This window comes from Ambystoma mexicanum, chromosome 2q, assembly GCF_040938575.1.
Source record: "Ambystoma mexicanum isolate Mex_15411 chromosome 2q, UKY_AmexF1_1, whole genome shotgun sequence".
NCBI lineage: Eukaryota > Metazoa > Chordata > Amphibia > Caudata > Ambystomatidae > Ambystoma > Ambystoma mexicanum.
Genome location: NC_090924.1, coordinates 431,803,953 through 431,825,846, shown reverse-complemented (window position 1 = coordinate 431,825,846; position 21,894 = coordinate 431,803,953). Strand labels below are relative to the sequence as shown.

At 48.3% G+C, this 21,894-nt stretch overlaps 1 protein-coding gene across 1 annotated transcript in view; it reads left to right on the top strand.

The window, feature by feature from the left end:
• The window catches only part of HDAC6 (histone deacetylase 6), a 1,945,770-nt gene that overhangs the window by 1,106,739 nt on the left and 817,137 nt on the right, over window positions 1-21,894 (top strand). Inside the window, exon 18 of the mRNA XM_069647471.1 lies at window positions 16,455-16,583. Coding sequence (XP_069503572.1) covers window positions 16,455-16,583 — 129 coding nt within the window. The remainder of the gene's footprint in view (window positions 1-16,454; window positions 16,584-21,894) is intronic.

Genomic DNA, 21,894 nt, shown 5'->3' with positions numbered 1-21,894 from the left:
ACCGGCGACGACCCCGTTGACGCCGGGTCCACCACCACCACCTAAGAAAAGGAGGAGATACCCTACCCCTTCACTCCAACCGTCACTATCCCCCCGCAAACCCCAGGGACACGGGGGACAGACATGTTGATGACAGACACCGACGACGATGGCGGAATCTCTCCGCCTGATGAAGTGGGATCCTTCCACTCCATGATCGCCCGTGCGTCGGAGCTCTTCCAGGTCACACCAGAAGAGAAGGAAGGGAATGCTTGTTGTATCAGCGCCGGGAGGCGAAAAGGAAGACCATTCTGTCAGTACTGCTCCTGGACGATGTCTGGGATGAGGGGCTGGCGCTGCTGAAGAACCCCTCCTTAGCCCCGGCGAAGATGGACCGACTAGAAAAGAAATACCGGGTGCCGGTGGTCTTGGCCGCGGCTAGGAATAAGTCATCCAACCCGTCGCCGTCAACCTCTGTCCCCCTGGAAGGCGAGGGGAAGAAATTCGATGCTGTGGGGCGGAAGGTCATTTACTCGGTGGCAACGACGTTCAAGGCAGGCAACGCCTTAGCGATCTTGGATGGGTACGACCGGGAGCTATAGTACAAGATGGCTCCGATCCTGGATTCCCTCCCCGTGGACAAGCGGGTTGAGGCAATGGAAATCCTTCAGGAAGGCGCTGTGGTGTCGGACCATGCCATCACTGTGGCCCTGGACATTGCGGACATGGGGTTACGCCAGATGACAAACAGGGTTTGCCTCCGTCGCCATGGCTGGCTGAAGGCCATCAACTTCAGACATAGGTCCAGACGAGGGTCCTGAAATGCCTTTCGACGGAGACAACCTTTTCGGAAAGGCCGTCGATGAATCTCTTCAGGCCATCAAGACCGACACAGAGACGGTCCGTGCCCTGGGCATGCTGCAACAGCACTGTCCGTCCTTTCGTCCCTCAGGAGGAAAGTCGGGGAGATCTTCGAAACGTTTTGTTGGTGGATCCTTCTCTTACCACCAGCCCTCACGTTCCACGACGCAGGAAGCCTACAGGGGTCGTTCGAAGGCCTTCAAAGGTGGCCGTCGTCGTCGTCAAGGCTCCCAGGGTGGCACGCCAGCCTCCAAGCAGGACTGAACCGGCCGGGACGTCGGGCACTCACCCCTGCACCCCGGTGGAAAGCCGGCTGTCGTACTTCGTCAGCGTGTGGGAAAACCTCTCGACCGGTCGATGGGTGCTGGACGTCCCTCTCGCCCAGGGACACACTTTGGAGTTTCAGCGACAGTGTCCACGAATGCCACCAGTGGCCCGACAGGAACACCACATCCCTCAGCTGCTCCTGGAGGTTCGGGACATGCTAAGAAAAGAGGCTATAGAGCTAGTTCCGAAGCGACTGCGGGGCTCTGGAGTTTACTCAAGATACTTTCTAGTAAGAAAGAAGACTGTAGGCTTGAGGCCCATTCTCGACCTGCGACGACTCGACAAGTACATTGAGTCTTTACGAAGTGCCTGACTCTGGTGGCGGCCCACCTGCGTCTACAGGGAATTCGCGTGTACCCATACCTCAACGACTTGCTCATCCGGGACAGGTCAAAGGACATTGCCGTCGATCACACAGAGAGGACCGTCCAGCTGCTGACGGATCTGGGATTCTCTGTGAACTATGCCAAATCCTACTAGACGCCATAGCAGAACGCGTTGTTACTGGGTTCCATGCTCAACAGTGTCCTGCCTAGTGGCTCCGTCAGAGGAAAGGATAGTGGCTATTTTGGGCAAGGTGCAATGACTGTTAGCACTGAAAATCACCACGGTAAGGACCATCAAGTCGCTGCACGGTATGTCGTCATGTATCTACTTGGTCCGACTTTGCAGGTTGCGGATGCAACCGCTCAAGGAATTCCTGGACTCCCGTTGGATACAGGTGTCCAGGAAGCTTCAAGGACAGGATCAAGCTCGACGAGGAGTTCCGTCGAGCGATAAAGTGCTGGGGCGTGCGCTCCAACGTTACCAGAGATGCAGACTTTCAGAGCTCCCCGTACTAGGAGACGGTCACAACAGACCTGCGGCTTGTTGGTGAGAAGGCGCTACACATCAACGTCCTGGAACTACGTGCTGTGTTTTGGGCCCTCAAGCCATTTCTGCCGTCCCTCAAGGGCAAGGTGGTGAGGGTCTTCACAGACAATACCACCACAATGTTTTACATCCGGAAGCAGGGGAGCACCAGATCCCTGGCGCTCTCCAGAGAGGCGCAGGAGTTGTGGCACTGTCTCCCAGGGGATGTTCCTCATTCCTGTTCACCTGGCGGGAGTCAAAAACACTGTCGCCGACTCCCTCAGCAGGGAGCTGCGCTTTTGCCACGAATATGATAGTTTATTTATATAGATATGATAGTTTATTTATATAGCGCCTATACACAATAGGAGCTTCGGCAGGATCAAGTGGACAACCTCTTCCTCAGGTTGGGCAGTCCCCAGATCAATGTTTGCGACGGCGACAAACACCAAGTGACGGAGGTTCTCCAGCAGGTTTCCCCCAGCTGCGGATCATGGGGGACGCATTCTCATTCCCTTTGGAAGGCCTGTTCCTGTACGCATTCCCTCCGGTGCCGCTGCTACTATGAGTCATCAGTCAACTCAGATGGTGCTGGTGCAGGATGATGCTCGTTGCGCCTGTGTGGCCGAGGCAAATCTGGTACCCCGACCTTCTCAGCATGTTGGCGTACCCTCCAGGCAAGCTGCCAGTGGTTGCGGATCTTCTCGCCAGGGAAGGAGGCGCGATCCTGCACCACGACACAGGATTGCTGAACCTGAAGGCCTGGCTCCTACAGCATTAGAATTTGGTGGGTACGAGCTGCCTGCGGACTGCAGGGAGGTCCTCACCAAGGCCTAGGCGTCATCGACTCTGAAGTGTTACGGTCACAAATGGAAACGTTTCGCGACTTGGTGCCGGTCGCAGAAGATTAACCCTCTGAGGGTCACGGCCCTCAACGTTCTTCCGTATTTGTTGTTATTGGCTAAGTCAGGGCTGGCTCACGCCTCCATCAAGGTGCATCTGGCAGCTATCTCCCGCTACACGAGGTCTCTGGGATGGTCTTCTCTTTGGTTGCACCGTCTAGTGCAGGAGTTCATCAAAGGACGGTTCCGGTTGTTCCAACCGGTGAAGGCGCCTGCCCCGGCGTGGGAATTCAACGTGGTACTGACTAGCTCATGGGGGCCCCATTCGAGCCTGTGCATCAAGCTCTACTTAAGTTTCTGTCGTTGAAGACCGCTTTTCTCGTGTTCATCACCTCTGCCAGGAGAGTAGTTGAGATCCAGGCCCTTTCCTGCAAGTGGCCTTACTTAACTTTCCACAAGAGGAGGGTGGTGCTGCGGACGCACCCCTCCTTCATGCCCAAGGTTCCATCAGAATTTCATCTCAACAAACCCTTGGTGTTACCTGTGTTTTTTCCGACGCCTTTGTCGATGGCTGAAAGGACTTTGCACTCACTGGATGTGGCTCGAGCACTGAAGTTTTATGTGCAAGGCTTCTATCTCCAAGTGGCACACCGGCTGCATCACTCATTGTCACCAGTTGGCTAACAGACCGTTGCCTGGCTGTCTGAGAGCCCATTCTACCAGTGCGATCGCTGCTACGATGGTGTTCCCGTCTGGTGTGCCCCTGCTGGACATCTGCAGGGCTTTTTCGTGCATGTCTACGCTCACCTTCACGAGATTCTACTGTGTTGACAGGGATTCCAGGGACGAGTCCAGTCTCGGCCAAGCAGTGCTACGCAACCTTTTCGCTTGAAGGTGAGTCTGGTGAGGAGGTAAGAGTAATTGCTTCTGTTGAGCCTCGACACCTTCCGTGGGTAGGTGTGTATGTATGTACTGCTATGTATTCTTTATTCACAAGCATGTGAATCCATGCCAGACCCCATGCTGGAGAAGGAACAAGTTACTTACCTGTTACTGTTGTTCTCCAGCATGGGTCTGGCATGGATTCAGATGCAAACCCTCCCTGCTGCCCCTCTGCAGCTCTTCTTGGCCATACTGCCACTTTACTTGTTACCAAATCTGAAGATGACTGCCAGAGGAGGGGCTTAGGGAGGGGCAGTCGAGAAAGACAGTTTATAAACTAAAGTGAAACTGGTTTTTCTTTTACCGAGGATTCCTAGCCTGAAGACAGGGAATATTCATGAGCATTTGAATCCATGCCAGACCCATGCCTGAGAAGAACAGTTACAGGTAAGTAACTTGTTCCTTATGCCCGTCTCAGGAACTGGTCTTCCTAGCGGTGCGCCTTCTACCATTCAGCGGGTGTTTGACACCCGAGAAGCTTTTGTCCCTCTGTAGGGCAGTGGGGCACTTTCTGGCCAACACGACCACCTCAGCATGATGGTTCCAGCACATTCTGGGACTACTGTTCAGAATGTCCACCTCAGGATGAGGCACCTCCAGCTCCACCTTGTGGCCAATTGGGCTCAGGAGACGTGTCTCAGTCGGACAGGATCCCTATACCGCCGCTCCTTCTGACAGATCTTCCCTGGTACCAGATGGATGGCAATGTTTCAGTGGGAAGCCCCCTTCTCCCACCGGAGTCTTCCCTGGTGGTGACGACGGACTCCTCTCTTTCGGGCTGGTGGGCTACTCTGGAGGTCTATGCTATTAATGGAGCATGGTCCAGGATGGAAGCCCTCCTACATATCAATCTGCTAGAGCTCAGGGCTGTGGGCCTGGCCCTCAGGACATTTTTGCCCCTCATCAGGAACAAGTCGGTTCTGGTCAGGATGGATAATTCTACTACAATGTTTACCTGAACAAGCAGGGCGTCACCCGTAATCCTCCCTCCCCTCCACTCCCCCACTACACAGAGGCAGTTTTGATCTGGGAATGGGCCCTGTTAGGGAGAATTTTCATTTAAGTGCACAATTCTTCCCAATTTAGAGACCACCAGCTCTTTTGCTGGGCTTTAGGACATGAGTGAGACCTTTTGCTCACTCTCGCATTTGTTTTGACCTGATTTGGATTATGTGTTTCCACTGTTTTTGGAGTCTGACAAACTCCATAGGCGTCTTGTTTTTGTATGGTGACACACAGCACCATTTAGTGCGGTGTCACAGAGAAATCCTTTTGATTTCTCATAAGGTTTAAATACCTTTTCTTGTGTGAACTACTGTTCCCAAGAATAGTAAAGTGAAATTTACTTTACTTACCCTTTTCTCTTTGTAGGTAAGGCACACACCATTTTATGTGGAGTGCTGGGGGTTACCTAGTAGCCTTTATCTACCTACTCATGTAAAAAATGTATGTGACCCTCACTACTTTAAATGGCTGGTGGCAGTGGTTTAATATTCCTACCATTGTGTTTTTCTACGGCAGGCTGAATCTTCAGCTGCAGTATAGCACCCATGGGTGACCATTTTGTCAAAATGGCCCTGGTCGTCTTTTTTCACCATTTTCTGTTTGTGAGGTCTTTCTTGGGTTTTACTCTGCACGCCAAGCCAGGTTTGAGACCTTCGACCCAGTCCTGAAACCCACCTCTGGCTCCAGTTTGTCCTTTGTCTCTAGGAGTGCCTAAATGCAACCAGTCCTGATTGGCTGACTGTCCTTTCAGGACAGCCACCCTGCTGTGTGATTGACAGCCTAGGTTGTGCATGAATGAGAGGAACCTGCTTAAAAGGCGAGGGTTTTGGGACTAGAGCAGAGTCGACCATTGGGAAGAATACCCGATGAAGAAACGGTGAACGAAGCTTGCTGCATCTTCCTAGACCTTTGAATTGTCCAGTGAAGCCCTGTGGTTGTGCTGAAACTCCTTTTTCTGATGGACAAGAGAAGCTCTGCAAGGGACAACTTCTTCCCTTGGGTTAGTGGGACCAATTAACCCCGAGACGAACTCCACTGGACCATCTTCCCCGACTGGCTGTACTTCTTTACTGCTGCAGGAACTGAGTGCCATGGGTCGAGAAATCCGTAGTCGAGTGCAACGTCTGCAATCTGGCCTGAAGCTCCAGGAGTCTCCTGAAGACCCTCCAGAAGCAGGACGACCAGAGCTCGAGTCTCCTCACCAGAGTGCAGGACTCAAGGAGTGAAAGAAGCCCAACGGGTATCCAAGTTCCACGGTGGTGCTGTTTACTGTGCTCTGAAACCATGAAATGCTGCTGATCCGAAAAGAGCACGTAGCTGCTGACTGCCAAATTGCTATTGCAGGACTCCTCCATACATCCTCCCTCTTGTCCCCCCGACTGAGGCTCGGGAACGCAGGATCTGCATCGCTGCAACCAGACAGAATCCAGCTGGACCACTCTTCTTCAAACCAGAGGTACTGTTCAGACTTGGGGTACTTATCTCTGTCTCTTTAGCTTTTATCTTCTCATTTGAGTTGATTTCAACTCTGCTTTCCACAAGAGTAACAGCTTGTGAGCCTACAAGAGATTTCTACAAAACTCTCTAACTTTGTGCAAGACCTTTATTAACTACGAAGTGCCTCAGCTCCATAGACTGTGCTCCAATTGACTTTGGCTGTACTGGCTCCCTGAAGACTCTTCTAGTCCATTGACTTAGATATTTTCTGTCCCTCAGAGGTGATAACTTGTTTTTAGACTTATTTCTGGGAAAGGTTTTGTCTAGACTTCATTGGAAAATGTAAGTATACTCACATGCCCTGGGATCCTGTTTAACCTTTTTCCTTCCTTTAACCTTTCCTTTCTGCCACCTCAGAATCCGCAAAGTGTTCTAGTGATATATAAATGCCTTTACTGTCCTGTGAATGAAGTCACCTCCAGATGTAGGAAGTGTGTAAAAAGCATCTCTAGGGAGGCTTGGCCAAGATGGCAGGTGGAGTGGACGTGTGTTGGAGGAGCTCCATCCTGGCCCGCAAAATCGATGAGAACAGCCGACATCAGGCACGTTATGAAAACAAGGAAATGGTGAGCTGTAGCGGGAGGAAACCTGAGAGTGAGCAGAAGTGGTGGAAACTGCTGTGACAAGCACAGCGAAGGGAGAAACGATCGAGACGGCAGGCAGCGGGAGCATGGGGAAAAATGGCACCCGGCGTCTGAAAGCCCCAGAGAGGAACAGCAGACCTCAGCGTGAGACGTCAAAGGAGGCACGAAATTCTACAGAGAGTGTCTGAAAGAAGGTGGAGGCGGACAGCAGGGAGAGCGGACCCAAAGCAGCACTCCTGTTGGAGCCCAGAGGTGCAGAACCAAATGAGGTGAGAGGACCTTAAGCAAAGGAGGTGGAAAGCTAAGAGCGGAGTGCTCCGGCAATGCGGCGAGTGAGCTGAAGCCGTAGGAGGACAGCGGGTGAAACGAGAGGAGCAGAGACCAGTCTAGACCCCCGGCAGACAGATGCTGGACGGAACGAGTGGGGAAAGGTTGACCCCTATACGGATCGTAAGAGGTGGAGACGCCATCAGCCGCCATCAAGGAGGAATAACGGAAGTGCAGGCTGGAGTTAGGGGCCCACAGTAACCCGCGGCTCGAGTAGCGGGTACCCATGTGGAAGGGAAAGAGGCAAGTGAAGACCGGGAAGACACAGCTGGCCCATTGGAGACCCACATAGGCTGTGCGGAGGGTGGCTGGGCCCAGCAGAGAGCTGCCAGCCGAGCAGCCGCAACCTGTGAAATGTGAGCAAGCCGAACGCTGAAGAGGGGCCCGTGAGGCGGCGGGGAGAAAATAAGCAGCAGCGCTGCGACATCCAAAGCAATTAGAAGCCCCAGGGGAGGAGAGAGAAGAAGCATCACACAACAAGGGGTAGAAGACCAGCAGGCGGGTACTCTTCATAGGCGGCCCTGGCATAGCAGACTCGTACTCCAGAAGGTGCCATGATCGTCAAGTCCTGCAGAGAGGGAGCAGAAAGGGGGCAGGAAAGAGTTGGATCAGGTGACACAGACTCCCTAGTGCACATTAAGCCAGGAGAGGCCCGGAGACAGCAAGCAGGCGAACGACAAGCTCTGAAGCAGGTTCCACTACGGAACTCACTGGGGAAAAGTCCAGGAGAGCGCCCCCCTACGGGGCCTGGGGGGAACTAGAAGGGCTGCAGAAGATAAGGCTCTTAGAGGAGACACAGCCCTCGAGGCCAAGAGGGCACAGAAGGTTCGGGGGAGAGAGAAAGGGTGAGCGCCTCAAGGCCTCAGGAGGAAGGCAGTGAACAAGGCCTGGAGCCACAGACCTGGCCCAGAGAGCCTAACAGTGGTAACCACAGAGCACGCGAAGGGTGCACGCCCTACAGGGGAGAGAAGGGGGTGCAAGCCAGCAAGGAGCGAGCCGCAAAAGGCTGTGAAGCAGGACAGCCGAAGCAAACGGCTGAGGAATACAAATTAGCCTGGAACAAAGCACAACAGCGCAACCGGAGGCAACAGCACCCGGAGAGCAGAGGAACAGGCAGCAATGGAATAGTGGAAATACGATGAGACCAAAGAAGAGGAATCCTAACCAGAGAGATCGAGAACAGGAAGAACGCAATAAGGGACACATACAAACAAAACTCCCCTTTGGCAACGCAGCAGAGCAGAACGAAGGAGTAATGGCACTCACCAAAGAAGATCTGCTCGCAGCACTGTCCAAATTGAAATTTGAACTCACTCAAACGGTCGAGGCAGAGGGGGCAAGCATAAGAGAAGAATTGTCACAGGCTATCACAAATAGGAAAGACATTGACTCACTCTAAGACCGAGTGATGGTAATGGAAGAACGCCTGACTGAGTGGGATGAGAAGGGGCCCCGAATGGACGCTACAAGCAAAGGAAACAGAGGACAGACTAAGGGCACTAGAAGAGAAGTGCGAGGACCTAGAAAACAGGTCGAGAAGGGACAATATACGGATCAAGAACCTGGGGGAAGGAGTGGAGGGCTCAGACTTGGAAACCTGTTGAGAACCTGGTTGAAGGAGAAGTGGCCCGCAGTATGGGGATAGAGTACACAGAGTGGGTAGCCGATGGATGGATACGGGGGCGAGACCCCGAAATATACTGGTCAAAATGCACAACTACAAAGACAAAGCGCAGTTGATTGGGGCGGCCATATCAAAAGGGAAGATCCAAGTGAGAGAATGCGAAGTACAATTGTATGAGGACCTATCCCAAGTCGCACTGGCGAGGAGACGTTCATTCAAACCACTCACAGAGGAGCTGAACAACAGGAAGCTGAGATATCGATGGCTCTTCCCGACACGGATCCAATTTTGCATTGGGAAATGAGGAAAAGACTGTCGCCCATGTAGAGGATGGACTGTGGGCCTTGGGGATGGCCCCAAAGTAAACGAGAAGTGACAACATGGACTCCAACTCAGGAGAGACGATGTCCAAGACCCGGCCCGGGCCGCAGGGCTGGACCACGAAAAAGTCAAGGAAGACCTGAGGAAGGACAATACGAGATAAGTTGATGCTCACGACGAAAAGAATTTAAGGACTAGAATATAGCCTGATGTGTGGTAAGACATTGGGGGGGGAAGGTTGGCGGGGTGGGGGGGGCAATACCACGCATGGGTCACCAAGAGGGGGCCACACTAACAACCTGGATGCGGATCCAGGGACACTCATAAGAGGGGAAACTATAACCAGTCCGGGGGGGCGGTAAGGAACAAGGGGGCGATGGCTCAATCACTCGGAGGAAATGTAAGGTGCCGGACCTATCAGGGGGACATTTAATCAAGGCAGGATGTATAAACTGAAGTTGTGGAATGTGAGGGGACTGAACAGCCCCAACAAGAGGATGACAGTGTTGAGAGAAATCGATGAAGAGGGGCCCTACATAGCAGGAACTACCCACTGCAATATCACGCTACGGCAAGAGCCAAATGTGTGGGGGCGGCAATCCTATTCCATAAAAGTATACAAATCGAAGGGGCCAAGGTTAAGCGGGACACGGAAGGGAGGTATGTGATGGTGAGAGGGAGAATGAGGGGCCAGACATACACATGGGCATCAGTGTATGCCCCCAACCAGGGACAGGAGGGATTCTTGGGAAAGTTCCTTGAAGGGCTGAGAAATTTCGGGGAGGGAGAGATGATCATAGCTGGTAACTTTAATCTAGCAGCGGATCCTAGTTGGGACAGGTCCGCAGCCTGAGGGGGCATGCAACGGCGACAATGTCCAAGCAACTAGTAAGCAGATTTCAAGAGGAGGGAATTTGCGACGTGTGGAGGACACGAAACCCGCAAGAAAGAGATTACTCCTATTACTCCCATGTACATAAGACCTACTCTAGGATAGATTACGTAATAGCAACACAAGGAATAGTCCAATCAACCAGTAGAATACAAATGGGAACCATGACTTTGTCAGACCTTTCTCCGGTCCCATTAGAGTAGGAGGGAGGTAACACTCGGAGAGGGACAGGGGGGTTGGAGACTAAAGGAATATCTACTTAGAGACTACAAGGTGAGGCAACAGACTGAAAATGAGATATGTTAATTCGTGGAAGGTGGAGGGGGGTGTCAGTCAATGGAAGAGATGGGATAGGTTCAAACAGCACATGAAGGATTACTTTATCAAGGTTGCAAAGAAGAGAGGAGCGGAGGGAGGCGGAGGAGGGTCTAGAGAAAGAGATACGGGAACTGGAAAAGAGCCATAGGGGAAAAGGCACAAATAAAGTAGCTAGGAAACTAGCCCATGTGAAGGGACAGCTGAGACAGTTGACAAACAAGAAAGTTGAAAGCACTCTCCTAAGGAGCAGGCAGAGGTTTTTACGAACAAGGCAACAAAGTAGGGACCTCATTGGCGAGACAGATAGGAGCGCGAGAGTAGAAAGCGTTTATAGACACGCTGGAGGACAAAGAGGGTAGACAAGAGGGAGCGGAGGGAGCTAAAAGAAGAATTGTAAGGGATTTCTATGCCGATTTGTACGGGGAAGACCCAGCAGAAAGGGTACAACAGGCGGCATACCTGGCGAGCTTGGAAGGGCTGAGGAGAACTCCTGAGCAAAGAGAACAGCTGGAGGAGCCTATAGAGTTAGAAGAGGTGCGAAAGGCAATATCTCAATTGAAGGCGAACAAAAGCCTGGGGGAAGACAGACTAACAGCAGCGTTCTACACAACATTCAAGGACTCATTGTCCAAAACCCTCATATAATTATTCAACCACTTTAGAGAGGTATGGGAGGTTACTAAATCCATGAACATGGCACACATCACACTCATTCCAAAGGCGGGGAAGAACCCACACATGTGCTCCTCGTACTGGCCCATAGCACTCATCAGTGTTGATGCCAAGTTTTACACAAGGGTACTAGCAGCAAGGCTAGAAGGGATTCTACCTGGGCTAGTGATGCAGGATCAAACAGGGTTTATACAGGGACGGAACACGTTCGACAACATAAGGAGGGTATTACATATCATTGACAAGGCGTGAAAGAGGAGGAACACTCCTACCTGCTTGATGATGCTAGTCGCCGAGAAGGCATTCGATCGCGTCAATTGGGCCTTCATGGAGCAAACATTACAGAAGGTGGGGCTGGGACCAAACTTTGTGAGAAGGATACAGGTAAACTATCAGCACCCGCAAGCCAAGGTAAAAGTTAACAGAAGGCTAACAAATCCATATTCAATAAGAAAGGGGACAAAACGGGGGTGCCCACTATCGCCACTCCTCTTTTCTCTAGTTATGGAGCCCTTCACGCATCTGATAAGGGAAAACAGGGACATTAGAGGGGTTAAATGGGCAGAGACGCAACATAAAATAGGGCTGTTTGCAGACGATGTGATCCTGATGATCACGGAGCCCGAGAAATCGCTTCCAGCAATCATGGGAGAGATACAAACTTATTCAGCGGTGTCGGGCTTTAAAGTTTATTTTGGGAAGACTGAAATCTTGAACTTATCCATTGGGGAGGTCGAAAAGAGCCAATTGGAGAGAAACAATCCTTTTAGGTGGTTATCGGGGCCAGTCATATACCTGGGGGTGAACCTAACCGCGTCGATCAAACAAATAGTGGGGATTAACTATCATCCATTGATGAAGCAACTTAAAACAGACCTATCAAGTTGGAGGGGGCTGTACATATCATGGTTCGGAAGGGTGGCAGCAATTAAAATGAATGTACTGCCCCAACTTTTATACCTATTCCAGGCACTCCCCCTAGCAATGCCTGGGAAATTAATGAAAGATATCCAGGAATGCACTATGAGCTTTATCTGGGGAGCAAAAAAGCTGAGCGTAGGAAGGAAAACATTATTTAGGAATAATCACAGGGGGGAGTGGCCTGCCCCAGCATAATGAAATGCTATCAGGCAGCGCAGTTGAGGGCACTGGCAGAATGGGGGAGGGCAGATAATTGGAAACACTGGATAGGCATGGAACAGGCGGTAGCAGGGGTGCACCTCTAGAAAGTGACAGGATTAAGGAAAGGAGACAGGCCGGCGGGACTCTACGGGAACCCAATTACAAGCTATATCTTGAGGGTATGGGAGAAGCTTAAAGAGAGACGCAACATATCGCCCTGGCCATCGTCACACACACCCATATTTGGGAACCCCGCCTTCACACCGGGAAAATAGTATGGTAGGTTGAAACGGTGGACGGAAGGGGGGGATAAGGGTGATCAGCGACCTCTACGAGGGGATGCAATTTCGATCATTTGCGGTCTGCAAAAGAGATTAGGTCTAAAGGAAGAGGACCTATTTGCATATCAACAACTGGGACACTGGGCAGGAACCCCCACAATGATGGAAGGGGCCTCAAGAGAACACACAGAATGGGAAAAACTAATGTCATCCGCAGAGAATAACAGGGGTCTGATCTCAGCAATATATAAGATCCTATGGAGTGGGGAGCAGGAGGAGGGTGGCTTTCTCTGAGGGATACATGGGAGAAGGTAAGAGGGAAGGCGATCAATGACAAGGAATGGGACAAGGTGCTAAGGAATTGGTATACTTCATACACCTCGGTACAACACCAGGAATTGCAATATAAGCTCTTACACCACTGCCACTTCACCCCGGAGAGGCTCCACTAAATATTCCCCACGAGGTCTGCGGAATGCTGGAGGGGTTGTGGGAGACTGGGAACTATGGAACATATATGGTTGGGATGTCAGCGGCTTAGACACTTCTGCCAGGAGGTGAAATCCAAGGTGCTGGAAATAATGGGGGTGGAGAGGGAGTTTAAAGGGGCAGAGATACTCCTAGGCACCATACTTGATAAGCAGCAAAGGGTAGGGTAGAGCACCGGAAGACTGTGGGCAAATCGAATGATGGTCGCAAAGAGATGAATAGCAAAACAGTGGAACCAGAAGGAACCCCCTTCCATCATACAATGGTACTATGCAATATGGGACACAATGGATGTGGAAAAGATGACAGCCACAATTTGGGGGACCCTGAGGACATTTGGTAAAGTCTGGGCCCCCTTCATATACTATACAATTAGGCACACATGGCACCTATACATCCCGAAGAGACAGCAGGCACTGTGAATTCTAGAGTAGGAGGAGGACTGAGCCGACGAATGAGCAACAAGACTAAAGGAGCCTCCCGTAAGGACTCGAGGGGGGAGTGGGGCGGGGTGAGGGGAATGTTTTTGGACATTTTGAATACCGATGTTGAAGTTTTAAGAAGTTGACAACAATGTAGCACATAGCGTGACATACAGAGATGTAAGTTATCTGTAAATGTAAACTGAGCTGAGAAATAAAAATTCTGGTTAAACAAAAAAAAATCATCTCTAAAGAGTATTCACTAAACTTATGCTGGAAAAGTATTTTAAAGTATATTCGATTGTTACATATATACGCTGATTTGAAAATTGATGTTAAATCAATAACTATTTATAACTGAAACCACTTGGCTACTTGTATTTGCAAATTTCATTGCTACAGCTCTACAGCTCACATTTACCCCTCTTGAGAAAGGCCTGGCTGCTCAGTCACCCTATCAACTTGTGTAGTACAGCCCCATACCAAAAGATGGGTTACCTAATACCAAGTAGACAAGTGTTGTGTAGTCTCACACAGTGTTACTACATCAATTCCTGCAGAACAGGCCTTGACAGGGGGGATTTGGATTTCATCAGTCCACCTGCCGAGGGACAGCAATGCAGAAGCAGATCAGCTGAGTTGCTTGGGTTTCAACACCTACGAGTGGGAGCTGCACAACTCCTTGTTGCCCCTGTTCCAGCGTTGGGGGTTCCCAGACCTGGATTTGTTCGCATCTCCTCTGAATGCCAAGTGCCCTCAGTTTGCCTCCTGGGCAGGTCGGGGGTCCCTGTTAGACGCCAGATCTTTTGGCACGGTCTCGGGTGTTATGCGTTCCCTCCCATCCCTCTGCTCCAATTGACTATCTGCAAGTTCCGGGCCTCCGTGGGCTGCAGACTCATCCTGGTTGTCCCCATCCCCACTGACCTTTGAGACCTTGGTTTTCGGGTCTGCTGCAGCAGGAGTTTCCTGACACAGAAGGGTGGGGCAGTGGAACATCCGGACCCGGACAACCTGGCCCTGGCGGCCTGGTTCCTGATCAGCTAAGTCTTCAGCATGTGCAATTTTCATATGACAACTGGGACATCATTCAGCGGATCAGGAGGCCCACGACTCGGTCCCGGCAAAAGAGCAATTGGACTAGGTTCTGCCATTGGGCTTTTGACAAAGGTCTGGACCCTGTCCTCTGGATGATGTACTGGAGTTCAGGTGGATACTTGCCGCTCATATTTGACGGCTTTTGGGGCTTACAAGAATTCCCCATACCATGTGTTTTCGACAGCCAACCCGGTGGTTAAGGCCCACCTTAAAGGGTTGTCTAGCCTTTTTCCTCTGGTGCATAGGCCGTATCCAGTCTGGTTCTTGCAGCTTTGCAAGGCAAGCCTTTTGAGCCAATGACCTCTGTGGACATCTGCTTGTTGATGCTAAAAACTGTTTTATTGGTGGCTCTGAACTCTGTGCGCAGGGTTAGTGAGCTGCAGGCTTTGTCTTTGTGCGAACTCTTAACCAGGTTTCACAATGACAAGGTCATCTTGCGTACTCACCCAAACTTCTTAGGCAAGGTGGTCTCTCCATTCCACCTGACTCATGAGATCTGCCTACCGGTGTTCTTCCTGGACCCCCAGTCGGAGGCAGAGAGGGATCTACATTCCTTGGACCTCAAGAGGGTTCTTAAGTTTTATCTCTCTCAGACAAAATCCTTCAGGAAATCTGAGGCATTGTTTGTGACATTTGGGAGCTCCTCCCCCGGCTCTCAGGGCTTCCAAGTCTTCCATCGTCCCTTTGGATGGTACAGGCCATTTCACAGGCGTACACGGCCATGGGCGAACCTGTTACTGAGGAGATTCATGCCCATGCGGTCAGAGCGAAGGCCACGCCCGTCGCGTTTCATAGACATGCGTCTTAGGATATCATCAGCAAGGCGGCGACTTGGGCCACTGTGTCGGCCTTCTGTAGGCCCTACACACTGGACACAAGCTCCAGGCGCGATGCAGAGTTTGGTCAGGCGGTTCTAAAGAACATTTTCGCTTCATCCTAGATATGAGGCAGGTTGTCACTGCTCCACCCTATGTTCTTGTTTGGTGGAATCACCCACAAGGATGGAGTAAAGAGGACGGGACGTATGAGTAATTAAAGTTACTCACTGTAGTGACTCAAGTACTCGTAGTCCATAATCCCCATTCCTCTAGACGTCCTATTCGCCTTCCCCCGCTAGTATGCCAAGGGCTAATATGTATTAAGAGTAGCCGGGTATCTAAGCGTCCCATGAGATCCTCGCGCTGAGTACCACCCCCTGGGGGAATATCAGGTAGCAGCCTCACCTCCTAGGCCTCATGGTAAGGGGCTCCCCCTCAGGGTGTGGGAGGGGGAGTGATGACATCTCGGGGTTCGTCACACTCATAAAATGATCTAAGATTGAGAATGCATTTCTCATGGCTAGAAAATTAATAGCTACTAATAGTGAGAAGAAAATCATTAACAGGCTACAGTTTTATTTTAAGAGGATACTGGAGATACAAGCTTGCTAGGGTTAAAACTGTAGCATACAACTGTCACCAGCCTATAGCCCGAGTGTGAAATCCTTTCTACAGTGCTTTCATTAGCATGCAAAATGAGGTGTTAGACTTACGAGTCACACAATAGTATTTAGTGGAAGGGCATAAGAAGTATCTAGTGCGGCCTCAGAATGGCAAGTAACCAAGGAATCTTTAAAAGATGTGTGTCATATGTAACTAAAGGAGTTGTTTAAAAGACATGGACGAGTTTTCATACCTGGCAAGAAAGGGAGTAAAATCTATTTTAAATGGTATGTTAAATAAAAAATTAAAATTCAGTAGTGAAAAAATCAACTAAAAAGTAAAATGTTTGGGTATAAAATGAATGTGTAACTTCAGTGACACGTCTGGACCCTGCGGGTGCCGAGCCCCAGCTAGCCCCAGCCACTTATAAAGTCCTGCCTCTCACTGTTGCCCCTGCTGAACAGGAGCCATTGTTATATGTAATGAACATGTATTTAACCCCTTCAGCCAGTTGTCCTGGCTTTGGTTCTCACATTTTACTTTTATTTTCTTAATCTTGGGATTCTTATTGCACTTAACAGCCATCATCCAGAGCTACCGCAGAGGATCTCTCGGATTTATGAGCGGCATGTGGAACTACGGCTTGTGGAGCGCTGTTGCAGATTGCTTGCTAGACATGCCTCTGATGAGGAGCTTCAGATGTGCCATAGGTAAGTGGTATTCTGCTTTTCAAACCCTTTTCTGCTTGCGCTAAGCATGATTGACACATGATAATGGGTCTTATACCATAACCACCTTATTAAATAGTCATTGATGTTTTCTAAAACACATTTTTGAGGAAAGAGCAATAAATGCAAAAACATCACAGTTGCATTTATGTGAAATGTAAAAAAAAGGAACAATAAATTGTGTGGTGAGTAAAATGTGGAAAACCGCTCATGGTACAGCAAACAGCAGAGGTTCAACAATACCCAGGATTGTACATGTTCTATACCCCTTCATTGAGCCCTTTGTCATTTAAGTTTACCCCAATATCAAGACATATATCCACAAGTGTGATTATGCACATGATTGCTGAACAACATTTATCTTTTGCTTCATTACCGAGAGCAGAAATGGTGTGTATTGGATTGGAGTGGACCCAATAATGAATCTATGCTACAGTGTACTGAGAAGTGAGGGGTCAGTAATGAGAGCCAAACAACAGCTTCTTGTTTTCTGAGTGTTGGACATTTTATTGATAACAAAAAATGCAAAGGAAACCCAACTAAACATATTTTACCCAGGAGTTCCCTACCTAGTCTAGGTTCTTTGGGAAATTCTCCTTGCATACACCAACCAACAAAACATTCTAAGTAAACCATAAACAACATAAATAAATGATTACCAAGTAACCAGTGACTTGAAAAACCTTCACCTGTCCTTGGTAGATCCCTTTCCCAGGAATGTCCAAAGCCAATCTCTCCAAGTATTCAGAGAAAGGTAAGGTCTTGAATCGGTTCTTAAAAGTTCCAAAAGAAACAAAAGTTCACCCAAACAAAAATCCACTGGTAACAGTTCTTTATCCGTCTGTTGAAAAGTCCCTTTCCGATTCCAGCAAAGAAAACAGCACCACTGGTAGTCCTGGATAACCTCCTTCCAGGATAGACTTGACACAGTTAAAAAACAAAAGTGCTACTTCTGCTTCAACGACTGTCCACATGTTTGTAACCTCTGCAGTGTCTTTAGTATAACCTATCAGGATGCTTCTTCTTAGGGGGTTGCTTTCCTCTTTACAACTCCCTTCTGCTATTGGCACTGTGAAAGCAGGCTGTGTTGCTTCACAGTGTACTACTGCTTCAACCACCTTCAATATAATGTTCTCTGACAATATTATAAACAACCACAGTTTTGTTAGCTCTGCTGGAACTTGGTAATTTTAGGATTTGTTAGGCAACTTAAAGACAAGACAATTGATCTACACAGGTGGGTTTGGCACTTTTCCTTCCTATGCCAGAAAGGGGCAGGCTTTTTGCCTCTTCTGTCAATCTTACAGCTACCAATATAATATGCCTTTGCTTCCAAACTGCTTCTCTTGTAGCTTCAATAGTCTCAGCATTACAGATTGTAAATCGGATCTTTACAAGCACCCACCTCCCTTCCCCAGCTTGTTGCACCCCTTCTTGGCTCTAGCAGCTACCCCAAAGCTGTATTGCCACTCCTCCAGCTCTGGATAACCTTGTCATCCGTATATCAGAGGACACTGGATTTGTAACAACTTTGACAACTCCAAAATATAGGTGGCTAGATCTTAATAGGGCTGGTGAACCCATAGATCTGGGTCCTTTAAGGCGAGGCAGCAATACTCAGAGATGGATAGGGATGCATAATTTACTCATACATCAATAATCAAACCGACTCAGGAAGTTGGCAAAACTCAGTGCTGTTTTAATTGCAATTATCTAAAACAGGGAGTACAACAGACATCATCCGACATCGCACAGCACGCTCTCACTGCATTTCATGAAAAACACAACTTTTATAGTCAAAACGCATCATCATTGACGTCGCACTACGTGGCAAACTACAAAAACCTTTATGGGGAAGTGATTGGTTTGCAGGGAACATCTAAGCCTATGTTCCATACTAACAGAGATTGTGATTGGGTCTCTAAGATCAGGTGGACGACTAAGCCTGTCCCAAGTACAAGTCATCTGCGTCGTCACAAAATACACGGTTACACAAACTATAGGGCTCTCCGTTACATGGCACTCTACAATTGGTTGGCACGCTTGTACCCTTCTGGAATATTCCACACGCTAGCAGCACGCAGGCTGATACCCCCGGTGCTGGGAGGGTTGGCCTGGTCATGCCACGCAATTAGCCCAACATCTATCATCACTCTTGCGGTCTGCCTTTCAATTATGAACTTGGCCTTGAAGAAGCTCTCTGTGCCTGAGAATTAAAGGGAGTGTGACATGGTTTTATCTCCTTGTTTCGGTGTAGCTTGACCCAAAGTCTATTTCGATTTGACCATGTGAATGGAGACCATGTTTCTGAGCTCTTTGCTGCATATAATACTCTTAAATGATTAACTCTTGATGCCTTCAGTGTTTTTTCATTCAACTTCAAACAGAAGTTTGTTTCTTTCTCACGTTCATTGTAGCTTGACAGACAACCAGGCTCTCTGTGGCCTCGACTCTTGCTGCTGGGCCAGCCAAGCCTTTCTTAAATTCTCCTTCGCCATTGGCTATTTTCCAACTGCACCGAAACCCTTTCCAGTCATGGGGTTTCAAGTCTTGCAAAAGTACATCGTGGAACATTCAGGTTCTATACATTCCTATGTATATACATTGGCACATCGCCGCAATCTATTCACTCGGTAGCCAGCCTCAAGATGACTTTTGTCTACTTGCGTTTCAGCATCTGTACAAATGTAAAATGACTTTGCATTTTCTTCAGTGATTCTTCACACAAGCATCTTCATTTCGATCCCAAAATGTTGTTTGTCTACGACACCTCCTCTTTAGATCTTACAGAACGTCTGTTCTTTCGTCTTGTGTATCTTTTCAGGATGTGCCAGTTCTGCTTCGTATGACGTAACTAGTCTGCTTGCCTGCTCATTTTCATACTTCTTCCGGGGCTCCTTCCAGAAGAACGTTATTTCTTTATGCATGCATATAGGATTTTCTCAATGGATACCCTGTTTCACGAATTCTTTGTGGTACAGGCATTCTCCAGATTCAACATCGATCACAATCTTTATTCCTGCTGCTTTCTTTGCAGTCTTCTTGCATTGAGTGATTATTATCCTAATCACGGAGAATCCAAGCATGATCATCACCAACAGGGCTCCAAAGAACTTGAAAATGTTCACCATCCGTTGTGGAACCCATAAAAAGATTGACGCAAACCAGCAGTCATCAGTAATGTCTTCCACTTCATCTTCCATCTTGATGTGTAGGTTTATCAGCATCGTTATGGCCTCTGTGAAGGTGCCATTCTTGTCATCGTAAGAAGGTATGAATGTGCAACATGGTTCTCCGATTTTGGCACAAACACTTCCATCCATAGCTGTAATCATATCCAAGACACATAGTTCTGAAGAGTCTTTAGTCGTATCGCTCTTAGTTCTTCTTTGATAGCATTGAATCTCTTTATGGTGGTGTTGATCGTCTGCAGAAGCTCCCATCTGGTTATCTGTAACCATTTGTTATTCACCATAGTCTGAATCCCAGGCATAAAAATAACTGAAAAAACTGCTGAAGTTTGGCCGAACAATCTGTGTTCATATGCAATAGCATCAAAGGCCTCTTATTGATTTGGCTGAGAAATAATGTTCTCTCTTCATTCGATTTAGGAGTTCAGCAGATCTCTTTTTCCTCAGGTGCGCATCTGCTTTTGGAAATTCACCAATGTTCTGGTCACTCTTTGGAATCACTAACGCTGGAACATTAACAATCACTATAGAACATAGTCCTCACTGATTTCTGGCCATCTTCATCTAAGCTCTGGATCCACAAGCCCAGTAGTGATCCATTATGACCACTGTCCCATCTTTCATTCCTGGTACATCGAAGATTTGACCGCACTGTTGATTTTCTCTGACTTTTCCCGGGCCATTGTTTCTGAAGCACAATTCTGCACTTGGTAGAGGTGCTATCTGAAAAGGACCTCCGTTTGTCTTCGACCCACGTCAGAAGTTTTGCAAGCCTCGGCCAGAGAGGTTTGCATCCGTTTTCCACTTGTTCGATAACTGGCTTGTGATGACCAGTTACTGCCACAGCTCTGCATATTACTATGCCTTCTTCCCAGCCATCTGGAGAAAGTACTGTTCCCCAGATCTGCATCTGGCCTCTTTCTTAGCAATTTCGAACATCATCAGTCTTTCCTTGACAATTGAGCCTTCTGTTTACTTCCCATCTGATAAAATGAATTGAGGGTAGAGATGCACACCTCTTATTAATTCGTTAGTTTCCCAATACGTGGGTATTTAGTTTTCATTTAACAAGATAAACAATGTTTGAATAACGACTGGAGGTGCACCCAGAAAGTAAAGTGCTACCTTTACTGCAAAAATTATAAGACCTGGGAAGATTCACTGCACAATCACGGTGAATAAACTGGGGCACAGCAACTAGCAAATAAATTGCACTCATTCATTTCAATATCAAATTTTACAATAATTCAAATAATACAAATATTCAAATGTTTACGTTGAGTATAAATCATATCTGTGTATTTTTCAACATCATACACTGGTTAAGTTAATTTGAACATTATATCAGATATTTTCACAGAAATAATTACTTTAAAAAAGAACACAATATTTGTTCATGTCATAAAATTATATAATGAAATTCACGAATAAGTCCCAATATTTGAGTTGACCCAAGTTATTTAATGTTACTATAACAGTAGTCCTCTCATCTAACTACGCGTTTTGGGCGTATCCCACCCTTTTTCAGGTTTAAATATTGGGTGACTGTTGTTTGTGGTTCCCCTGCAATTAATGATAAGGACAAACTGAATCAGTGTTCCATAAAAGTATACTTCAGTTCATGTGCTAGATCCTATGCGGTGCTATATTGCACTAACCTTTGTGCTGGACTTGGAGTGTAGTCCGGTGTTCTTAGGAAGATTAGTCTTGAAGATTAAGTTGTCCCTGCAAGATACATGCATATCAGTATCAAATGAGAATGGTATAAAATGTGGCGTAGGGGGACCAAGCGCCAAAGAATAGCGCTGGGTCCCCCTATCGCCACACGTGGATCAGTCTGTCTATTTGCTAATTAGAGGTAATAAACAATATGCTTACCCACAACCTGTAGTAGTGGTTATACTATCTGGGTCAGTTGTGGGTTACAAATGGATTCTCGTCTTCCAGAAGAGTAATGTGGACGCTGTCCTGCAAAATATGCAATACGTTTGTTTAGGAGCTGGTCGAGCTATTCTGTTATTTGAATGTATACAGCCTTTGGTGATACTGCCTACCTGTGAATAGGTAAGCTCTCCCCGCTCGTTAGGTTCAATCTTTTTATA